At 39.3% G+C, this 12,034-nt stretch overlaps 1 protein-coding gene and 1 non-coding gene across 3 annotated transcripts in view; both read right to left on the reverse strand.

Annotated features, from left to right (window-relative positions):
* Positions 1-12,034, reverse strand: part of IL13RA1 (interleukin 13 receptor subunit alpha 1) — an 80,468-nt gene that overhangs the window by 66,951 nt on the left and 1,483 nt on the right. For both annotated transcript variants that reach the window (XM_037021223.2, XM_037021222.2), the window contains exons 2-3: positions 7,402-7,541; positions 1,431-1,569 (exon numbers count right to left, since the gene is read on the reverse strand). In XM_037021223.2, the coding sequence (XP_036877118.1) occupies positions 1,431-1,569; positions 7,402-7,541 (279 nt within the window). The remainder of the gene's footprint in view (positions 1-1,430; positions 1,570-7,401; positions 7,542-12,034) is intronic.
* Positions 8,890-9,016, reverse strand: LOC118972947 (small nucleolar RNA SNORA35). Its single transcript, XR_005062102.1, has one exon. It is a non-coding gene; the product is annotated as a small nucleolar RNA SNORA35 (small nucleolar RNA).

A 12,034-nucleotide genomic window follows, 5' to 3' on the forward strand; every position in this document is an offset into this window, starting at 1 on the left:
TAGTTGCTTATTGTGTTATGACTTTAGGAGCCCTAAAATCTTTATGACCTGAAATCTCTACCTTTATAAGACCTTTTGAGTTAAGGCATCATGTCTCACAATTAAATGCCTCTGTTTAAAATACAAACTTATTATCCCTCAGGATCCTTAAAGGTGTACTGTACTGAGCCATCACCAACCATTTTACTGTCATAAAATTTAGATTTTTTCAGATTATTTGTTAAACTCTTAAAGAAATGAGGATAGAGCAGGTAAATTGTTTTAAACCATGTTCCCAGCCTCCTAGCAGTACTGAATTTTATAATTTTACAAGTATTATTTCATATACTTTTTTAAACTGAAGTAATTCATAAACAATATTATATTGGTTTCAGATGTACAGCATATCAATTCCACTATTATATGCATTACAAAATGCTCACCATGCTAAGTATAGTTACCTTCTGTCACCATACTTCATATACTTTCGATCAGAGCAAGGTAGGTAAAGGATGGTCTGGAGAGCAAGCCATGTTAGCGCTAAGGTTTGGAGGAGGGAACTGGGACCCTGCCCAACCAAGAGGCAATACAATATTCATAGATAACATGTATACAGCATTTACTTTTTTCCAGGCACTATTCTAAGAACCTCACATATATTGACTTATGTAAACCCTTCAACAGTCCTGGGAGATAGTATCATCATTCCCATTTTACAGATGAGGAAACTGAAAGGAGGTAGGGCTAAGTGATCTGCTTAAGGTCAAACAACTAGTAACTGGGAGAACTGAGATTTAAACTTGGACATCTGGGCTTTGGAAGCCCTGCTCTTAAGTAGTATACACTACTTTCAGCATGTAACACAAGAGCCAGAAGGACTCTGGGTGACTGGTGGGACGCTGACTGCCTGACAGCTTTTCCTAGGGCTAGTCTTGAATTAGAGTTAGGCCAGCATGCCCATTTTCCTTTAACATCTTCCCCCAAATATATCCTATATATCAAACTAGTCTCTCTATATAGTGAGTGAGATAGTAGTTTCAGTTTTTTAAAGCACTGGACCTGGAATCTGAAGATCCATAGCAACTCACCCAAGTTCCCTTCTTCCTCATAAACTGGATCAGGGTAATAATACATACACTGCTCACTTCACAAGATAAGCCTGTGAGGCTTGACTTAGAGGGAGAGGTATGTGTACGTGTGTGTGTGTCACCTTCCAAATTATTAAGTGCTATATACCTATTAGGCATTGTTATTTAAGTTGTGAGCATCTTGAAGGCAAGGATTTCCTTATATTCATCACTGTGTTGCTAGCACCTAGTACGAGTGCCTGGAACTTATTAGACCCAGGAAACAGTTTGAAAATTGAATGAATTAATGAACACTGAACACAACTGTATGGATAATTTGGATTTATTCTCTAAATACCAAGACACGGTGCTTTCAGTTGTTACCTTCAGGAGGCGAGATGCACTTTTCCTCTAAATTGCTAGGACTGTCACTTTCATTGGTGCTACACTGAGGCCCCACTTGCAGACAGATCCTCTCATTCAGGGGCACTTCTTTCGAACGATGAGTTTCTGGAGCAATTTTCTAAGGTCAGGAAATTTAAAAAAGGCATTGCTGTAGCAAACACACAGAAATACACTTTGGGAATAAAATACCAGCATACCTAAATGTGCAAAAAAAAATAATGAAACATCAAATAGTAGAGATTAGTGATTCTCAACCTGGGGTGATTGTGTTCCCCACACTGCCCTGACTGCCAGAGGACACTGGGTAATGTCTAGGCTGTCATAACTTGGGAGGGGGTTGCTATTGGCATGTAGTGGGTAGAAGCCAAGGACGCTGCTGAACACTGGGTGCTGCATGAGACACCTTCCCTCCCTTACAATAAAGAATTATCCTGCCCCAAATGTCAGCAGTGCCATTGCTGAGAAACCCTGATACAGATAAAAGACAATTTCCAAAACATCATATTTACCTATAAACCTGCCATGCTAACACATCAACTATCTCAAAGCAATTTTAAAGGAAACACAATAAGATTATCAAAATTCAATTCCACGTTGATGCAGTACACCATGAAGATCAAGGTAAAAAGGACTGCTTTAAGAATCCAGTAATCTTGGTCACTTCTGAGGAGAGGAAGTAGAGCAGCGGGGCCTGAAGGCTGAAGAGAGATGTTTGATTCAACATCTTTCTGTACTGTTTGACCATTCTGACTATCTGACGTACATATATACATTTTAAGGTTTGCTATATGCAGTGAGTGTACCACACTCACGCTCTGAAAAGTAGATAAACTTTGTGGAACCGCGGAAAGTCGACAATCCACAGCACACCGTTTGGTTATCATGATTTAGAATAATGAGATTAAAGTACTCTTTAGGAAATTAACATCCCAAACTGACACAGTTGGAATAATTAAGAATGGAGCTGCTTTTAATCAGAGCTTTAAGAAGCTTCCTGTTTTGCAGTCATTTCTTACTCAAGTTGAAGAGAGCATTTCCTTTTATATACATGCTGATGGCCATGAAGGGGAAAATTTTTCAGTTACCTCCATCTACTGCCCTAAGGGGCTACTTTGCCTTTTCACATGCCTGCTGCCAGCTAAGCATGGGGGCAACTGTGAGATACTCCCAAAACTAGGACATGAGGATGCCCTCTGTCAAATCAACAATTAATGAACCACAGCAAAGACATGAAAAAAAATCACTTGGTAGAGACTGAACAGCTCTTGAGCTCTGAAAAGGGAGTTAGTGGTCGGCCCTAGGAGAAAAGAAAATGTCTGTGAGCAAAATTCTGGCAGGCAGAATAGCAAGGATGATTTTGCTCCACAGACATTGAGCATTTCTGTCCCATCAGCAAAACCATGAACCCTCAGCAGGGCCTCCAGCTATTCTTAGTCAAGGACATTTTTACAACTAATTCCTGATTCCTTGCCAAGAAACCTACTTATATTTGGCTTCTATATAGTTGAGGATGGAACATACTGGTTATGCCATTCTAGAAGGTTTTCTAGAATGTTTCACCATAATAGTTCTCATGGCAAAATAAGGAATTGACCTTTGAGAAATGAATGAGAGCTGAGCAAATGAGGGTTCTCAGCCTGAGAAACTGAAGACCAGCTCCAGGATCATGGTAATGGTGGCAGGAAAGCTCCAAGTGCAAACTTCACCAATCTCACAATTTTACTAAGCACAAGTCCTATAAGGTCCTGATGGAGCCACTCTGACCCAAGGATCCTTGATAATTCTTGTCTGGGAGCTACATTTGCCCTCTGAGGACACCAGGGGGAAAAATGTACTGTAAAAGGCCATAAGTTAGAGTCATCATGGAAAAATCCCAGTTCTCTTATTGTATTAGATATTGTTCCAGTGAAAGAGCTGAGGAGTTTCATTACACAAAGATTTTTATTATAATGCAATTTTTTAATTAAAAAATGCTTTAGTATCTAAATCTGAACCTTATGTTTTGGGCATTTGAATAACATAGCTTAGAAGAAAAACAGTAGGGAAAAAGATAAAATCATTTTTAAAAATCTCTTTCAAAACTCAAGGTAAATAATAGTAATTGGGCATGAAAAAGGCAGGAACCCCAAATGTCAAGGGCTGCCAAATCAAGCATACCTCTATCAGACAAGGAACTGAATCCTTCCCAGCAGATCTTGATGAGGTATGTGTGATAGCTCCCACGTGACTTGCAGCTATGGTGACTCATTCCACTGGTAGCTGCTGTAGGACATTATGCTCCACCCATCAGGGAATCTGGGCTTCTTTGAAAATTTACCAAAAACAAAGGCCAGAGTCCTGAACTGATCCCTCCCCCTCAGGACCAATGTTCATCTGGCTGGATCACACCTTTCCCAATTCCAGATTCTTTTCTCAGATAGAAAGGGGAGTCAATTTCAGCCTCTCTGGATGTCTGAATGGAAAAACAAATTTTTAATTTATTCACTTGGTAAGACTTGCCCATTTCTTGGTGATGAAAGACAGATAAATATGATGTGAGATCCTTCTATTTGCCAGACTGGGAACTATTAGAGATCCCTAAAACAATGGTGGAGGGCAACCACTTAAGTTAATCTTGTACTTTTTAAAAATTATCTGTGAATCTCTGTTTCTCATCTTAATGTTCCTCCAATCTGAAGACTGAAAATGACCCAAAGGGTTTATCTCCTTTAGCAACTGGAGACCTTTAGACATTTGCATAAGCCCCCTAACATGTACAGACTATCAAAACACCAGTGCTTCAATATGCTTCCAAGGACATACATACTCCAGTTCTGTCTGGATGATGTTAATGCTGTAACCAGAGGACAGAAAGAGGGAAGAACAATCTCCTGCCACTCACTCTCAGCCTCAGCACTGTAAACTTCAAAAGGTCCAGACAGGAAATCTCCCATCACAGATTAGAAGGAATAATCTGTGTTTATCACAACTGCTGCACTGATAGCGATCAACACTATTAAATGGTTGGAATAAATGCACAGGCCTTAGGCAGAGGTCATCCTTTATGATCTCTATCTGGTCTCTTCAGAGGCAAAATAATGGGGGAAATATGATTAAAGGGTAATACTAGGTTGAACCATATAATATGACCTATAAAAGTAACAATTTCATATGGCTCAAGGTAAGAATGATAATGATAATAAAAGCTAACAATTATTGAACACTGACTCTGTGCCAGGTGCATTACAAACATCATCTCCTTTAATACACACATCACTCATATGAAGTAGGTACTTGTATTAGCCCTTCTCTTCCAGCATTTTACAAGCAAGGAAATGTAGACCCAGAGAGGTTAAGTCACTTGCCTGAGGTCACAAGCTTTCAAGAAGACAAAATTTCAAACCCAGTTCTATCTGATTTCACTGCCTCCTCAAGCTACTTTTAAGTCTAAATTTCTTTAACTACATGGAGGAATCAGCCCCATATCTAAGCTAGAATATCAGCATGTCTACCTGACTGACCCTTCAGCATGCTTGGCAGGCTAACAAACAGGGAACTTCTTAGGAAAAAGGTGGCCTCTCCTCAGGGTTTCAATTAGATACTTAGATACTTGGCAACCAAAAGTTGCCAATAAGACTCCAAATGTCTAAGGCCACTCCTTAGAAACAAAAGGAAGCCAACAGTGTGAAAAGGGGAACTTGACTACTAGGAGTATCACAGGCTTCCACATTCAGGGGACCTACCTCTTTTTATTTCAAGGTTTTTTTTTAAATTGAAGAATGGTTATCATACAATATTATATTAGTTTCAGGTGTAGAATATAGTGATTTGCTATTTATCTAAATTACAAAATTGATCACTACAATAAGTGTAGTTACCATCTATCACCATGTAAAGTTATGATAATATTTTTCTTTAAGTGACATTTTTACTTATTTATTAAGAAATTTTAAAAAATTTGTAGTTGACAAATAATACTTTTGGGTACAATATTATTGACTATTTTTCCTATACTGTACTTTTTATCCCCATGACTTATTTATTTTACAATTATAAGTCTGTACCTCACCTATTTCACCCATACTCCCCATCCCCCAGTGCTCTGGCAACCACCAATTTATTCTCTGTATTTACGAGTCTGTTTCTATTTTGCTTTGTGTTTGGTTTTTTTCATTTGTTTTATTTTAGGTTCCACATGTAAGTGAAATCATACAGCATTTGTCTTTCTCTGTCTGACTTATTTTCCTTAGCATAATACTCTCCACTATCCATGTTGTTGCAAATGTTAAGATATCATTCTTTTTATAACTGAGTAATGTTCCTTCACATGTGTACTCGTATATATATGTATATACCACACTTTTTTTGTCCATTCATCTATTGATGGACACTTAGTTTGCTTCCGTTATCTTGGCTACTATAAATAATGCTGCAATTAACAATGGGGTGCACACATCTTTACATGTTTGCACTTTCATTTTCTTTGAATAAATACACAGAAGTAGAATTGCTGGATCATATAGTAGTTCTACTTTTAATTTTTTGAGGAATTTCCATACTGTTTTCCACAGTTGCTGTACTAATTTACATGCCCACCAACAATGCACAAGGGTTCCCTTTCCTCCACATCCTCTCCAAAACTTATTTCTTGTCTTTTTGATACTAGCCATTCCAACTGGTGTGAGGGGATATCTCATTGTGACTTTGATTTGCATTTCCCTAATAATTAGTGATGTGGAGCATCTTTTCATGTGCCTGTTGGCCATATTTATGTCTTTTTTGCAAAAATGTCTACTCTGATCTAGAGAATCTCTTTTAAAATGCAAATACTTCCAGACTAGCCTCAATTCTTTTTCAATTAACACCTAAACCCTAATTAACACTTCAGCAGGAAAGCGGTGAGAAAGGCAGATTAGCAAATTTCCCTCAAGAGAAAGAGCCTGCTCCATCCTCACTTTATTAAGCTTTCACATACATTATTTTCTGTGTCCCAGCAAGTCAGAGAAGTGAGCCACACTTGACACACAAGGAAACTAAGGTTCAGAGAGGTTAAGTAATTTACTCCAAGCCACTGAGCTAGCTGGGTGGTGCACCAAGTAGAACCTAGTTCCCCTGACTTTTCCTGCCACCAAGCTGCCTGACTATGGTGATTTCATAATTCACTAATCTGAAGTACTGTCACTGATAACTTCTTATGCAGCCTCTACAAAATTCTGGACAAATTCAACCCCAAATAGCCCCTATCTCCCACTTCCACATACACACACTGAAAGAAGATATAAAGATACAAAACAGTTTGAACAGATGAGCTGTCACTTTGTAGAACCTGTCAATTAGAAGGGGCTACAAAACCAATAAGGCTCAAGAGAAAATTCTGTTGAGTAAGATTATCATAAAGAACTTGAAATTATCCAATCTTGCTAACAAAAATTCACTTAAATTGGTCAACCAGATCTGACTGGAAAGGCTGAAAGTTTCCCTCACTTTTCCTCAGGCATCAGGAAACCTAGTCAACCCTACCTTCCACTAACATCTTATTTTTTCACTTTCCATTAGACCATTGACTTTAGCATCACATAGTTCTTACACATCTATCTGTGCATATGATTATTAGCAAGATGGTAAATGTGAAAATTCCCTAAGAAATTGAAAGTGTTATATAGATACAAGTCTATAGGTAGGAACATAGGAACCAATTTTAACATAATTAATTTCTTGAGTGCCTAATCGATAAAGATATCTAGTTTTTTCTAACACAGTAATCTCAATAGCATTTGATTATCAAATAATTAGGAAATATTTTCAAATGTTCAATTTTGTCAACAGTTGCTTCTGTAATTTGCCCAATTAGAATTTGGATATAACCCAAAATAAAACTCCCACTTTGAAGTAAAATTAGAATTTGGCTCATTCTGGGCCCTAATTCACTGTTCACTTTACTAATCAATGCAATATGTTCCGGAAAACTTACCTTATCCTGTTTGTTGCCAAAATGACTAAAATATGATAGACTACAATTCGGGCCGACTCCCTCAGGAGGATTCCATGTCCATATTACCGTGCAGAGGTTTTCAACAGAAACACTCAAGTTTGTCACAGGTAGCTGAAATTCTGTTCAAATCAAGCACAAGCAATAAATTTATCAACATCAGCCAGTGTTTCTAGTGGTTCATTTAATCTATTCCTCCAAGTCCAAGAGGCAAAAAATAATGAAACTGAGCTAACCATAGCTAACGTTTATTGAGTCAGGCACTATACTCTCCACATATTAATCTGTTGAATCCTTACAATCACCTTATGACATAGTGACTATCAGCCTCATCTGAAAGATGAGACGACTGAGGCCCAGAGACATTGGGTCACCTGCCCCATAATCCATGGCTAGTAAATGGCCACACTGGGATGCAAAGACCCAGAAAAGTGTGGGGCCAAGGCCATACTTTTAACTACTTGCTATATACATAGTGTGAAAACCAAGATGAAATTTTCTTAATTCTAAGTTTTCCGCCTGTGGGAATTTGGGGTTCCCTACATTTGGCATCCTCATCTCACTCAATATGAACACTTCAAACTCATCAGTTCTGTGCATGAGTTTAAGCAACTCACCTTTGATTGGGCTTGCTAACAGAACCTGGTAATAGTTTTTATAATTTTTCCAAAGAAATACTAGGAAAGAGATTTGACAGCTCTTGTTGTTCCCCTGAGGTCTGACACTAAACAGCTGGAACTGCAGCTTTGACTAATCTGAAGAGGGAAGAAAAGAGGAGGAACTATGATCCAGTGTCTTAAAAACATGTCTCATTAAAAACAAAAAACAAAAAAAAATAAGTCTCATTTGAAGAAAACCCACCACTGTCTCCACCAAATATTCACTATTATGTTGGATGCAGCTCAAAGATCAGGGGAAGGAATTTTAATGCTTCTGCCACATACAGGGAAATACATAGAGGGGGGAGAGGAAACATTTCAAACTTTCCTGAGAACTTCTTAGACCAGGACTACCAAAATCATACCCTAGAAACTGGATGAGGAGTATACAGGAATTCTCTGCCCTATCTTTGCAACTCTTCTGGAATTCAAAGATTATTCCAAAATAAAGTTTATTAAAGAAATTTAAAAAACAATCCCCCAAGTGTCTAAAGTGGCAAACTTAATTATTATTATTTAAGGACTGCAGTTATACTACTTTACCAATCAATAGTTCTATTTTATATGCTGTGGCAACACTTTGGAGTGAACTGGACTTCTTACATAATCTACAGTACTTATACCATTACCTGCCTCTTTAACTGAACAAAAAATTCCATGTGTCCCAAAACATCAACCACACAGATGCATCATAGCTGGGATTTCCCCAACAATCAGTTTTATACATAGCAACCTGTTAAGGCCCTTAACTCTCAATATTCATTCCCTCTTTCCCGAATCTACTACCGTTAGCTTTTCCACAAGGCAGACCAAAGGCCCAACTGTTGGGAGGAGCAGCCCATAGCAGGACAAGTCCTTATGGAAGCAAGGAATTCCTATTGCACTACAGAAAATCCAGCTACTGCCAGCGAGCACCAGGGGCTCAGGCAATAGTGCTAACATAAGGATTTTAAGTGATTACAGGAATATACAGCTCTTCCATTTTGGGCTTTTTAATATCACAATGATCTTTTTGAGGACAAATCATTTGTCAGATATACAGCCTCTAATGGAAACTTTGCTGCTCCTGAAGACTACAATCTACTTTAGGAATACCTGACCTATTCTGCAGTTTCCAGACACACACTGCAGCCAACTCTCTGACACACTCCCTTCCTCTCACACAAAAATGAAAGCCCTGATCATAAAGATATTACCTGTTTATGGTTCACTTAAATCAGACCCCAATTTTCAAGGTAATTTAAGACCTTTTAAAATTTACTTTTTAATCTTCTCTGTTTTAATAGAACACTTGCCTGCCCTATTTCCAATCTCTCAAACGGGTAAAATTTTTTTACCCCTTCTGTTCTGAAGTATTTTACAGTCAGATCTTCTAATTGGTTTGCATTTTAGGCTACTTGTGGCTATCTGTCATTTTTTTTTCTAATGCTTTCTTCCATTCCTCTTGAGATTTTTCTACTTCCTATACTTTAAAACACACGCACACACTGCACATTCACTCAGGAACTTTAAATACAATCTCCAAGCATTTAAATATATATGAATACATGTGTATGTGTGTATAATACATCCAGATATATATATATAAATAAGTGGTGACTGTATACTTCCTGTAAAGGTCTATAGCCTAACATAATTTCAGTACAGGGTAGTGATTAAGAGCATGGGCTGTGGAGCCAGACTGCCTGAGTTCATATCCCAGCTCTGCTACTTAATACCTGACCTGTTTCTTAAGCTCTCTATGCCTCAGTTTTCTTACCTGTAACATGAGGATGGTAATAATTACCTATGGAAAAGGGGTTATATAATGACAATAAGTGAGTTAGTACAGATAAAATGTCAGAACTGTGCCTGGCACAGAGCAAGTGCTATATAAATGTTACCTATCTACTTTCTTTTTGAAGAGATGAAACAGTTCTAAATAGTTGCTTTGGTTTCTATGGAATTGATATGTGCTGATGGCCTTTGAGACAGAACAAGTAACCCTTCTGCCTGATAAGCTTTCCTTAGGCATCTAATTTCAACAGTTTCAGAAAGGGGAATGGGAAGGAGAGATGGACTCAAGTAGCTCCTCCCCCTAAACTTCAAACTTCAACTGAGTCTGTATGGTCACCTAGCATGATATCCCATTTTAAATAGAATTAACACAATCAGTGCTCCTTCTTATAAGGCATGTTGCTTAGCTAAGAGTTTTTGCTCTCTCCTGTTTGATACAGGAGCTGGCAGAGGCATGTATATTTCGGGAAAAGTTTAGGAAATCACAAGAGTCATATATGAGTCATTCACCCCCTTCCCTTACATCTACTCAGTCATCAACCTCTGTCCATTTTTTTCTTGCAACATCTCTCTTAATCATCCCAAACATACTAATGTGCTCTGCTTCAATCCCATGAGGCAGAAAGACACCAATATAAGTCATGGTCCTGGACAGGAGGTGTTCACAACACATCTTTCCAGTGGACACCTTCAACCTGAGACTCCTACATGGCCTGATACTCCAGCAATTCCCCTCACCCTGTCCTGTCTCTCTGCTCTCTTCTCCTCCAGCGCCACTTCCCTCAAGCTGTGCCCCATTCAGGGCCTTCAAAGGCAAATGAAGCTCTTCTGCCTAGACTGACTTTGCCAACATGCCTTCCTGCCAAGCCAGGCTCCTTGCTGACCACAGTGGAGCACTCTCACCTCCCTCACTTCTGGGTCTCTGCTCCTGCTATTCCCCCGGCAACTGGGAATAATCCCTCTACCTACTCAAATTCTACCCATCCTGAACGTCTAGCTCAAGTTTTACCCCTTCCACGAAACTACCAGCCCTCAGTTTCCCCTCTTTTGAACGCCAGCAGTACTTATCGTTTGGACCACGCCATCTGGCAATTATAAAGGGAGTCTCCAATATATGATCCTTTGCTCCATAACAAGTGGCCTGAACACACTTCCATGGATCCCACCCAGTCCTGCTCTGCTACTCTGGGAGGTGCCCAGCTCCACCCCCCGCCAAGGACTCCCCTCACTTCTATAGAGAGGCACTGAATCCAGTGGCTAAGGGCACAGCTGGCTCCTCCACTCCACCACCTATGAGACTTTGAGCAGGGATCTCAGCTTCATTGTGCCTCAGCTTCCTCATATATAACATGGGACTAATAACAGCACCTACAGGATATGCTCTATGTAAAGATTAAATGAAATAGTACAAGTGAAAAACTTAGAACACTGCTTGGCATAAACATTATACGAATGCTAGTTGTGGTTATTAAGATATGCCACAGTGTGGGCTACCAACCTAAACAGACTAAACTAAGCAGACAACCTAGTCATTTCTACAAACATTCAGAAGATAGAGCTGGAAGAACCCTTAGAATTTATGGAATTCCACCTGCTTTCTCACAGATGAGAAATCTGCTACATAGGGGAGGGGAAATGACTGGCCCAGAACCCCACAGCTGGGAGCCATCAGACCACTAAATCTCAAGTCCCTGTTTTTTTGTTTGTCACCACACCCCAGTGGAATTCTAGCAATATTTCTAATGGGAAAAAAGGTTCCGTATGTTAAGTAACCAAGTTACCAATGAACCGCGTGACAAAACTGATTAAGTTGGGGGTTGACAGTATTATCTAGAAGGCCAACTGTGGTTTCAGGTGTGTGTGTGTGAGGAAGCATGTAACAGGGAGGATGCTGGAGTAGCACAGTGAAAACCAGGACACTAATGAGATAGGTGACCCCAGACAAGTCCCTTCCCTTCTCTGGACTGAGTTTCCCAATATGATTATGGGAATCACATCTCCCCAACCCAACTAGAGGCACCTTGGGGGGCAAGGTTTATGCTGTACACCCGAAGGTTCCTGTTTGCTCAGCTAAACAAGGCAGACACTTGAATAATTATTGACTGAAAACTTCAAACCTCCCTCAGGTCTCCACTCAAATGCCACCTTTTCAGTAAGGGCTTTCTGCTCCACCCTATTTA

This window comes from Manis javanica, chromosome X (assembly GCF_040802235.1).
Source record: "Manis javanica isolate MJ-LG chromosome X, MJ_LKY, whole genome shotgun sequence".
Classification (NCBI taxonomy): Eukaryota; Metazoa; Chordata; class Mammalia; order Pholidota; family Manidae; genus Manis; species Manis javanica.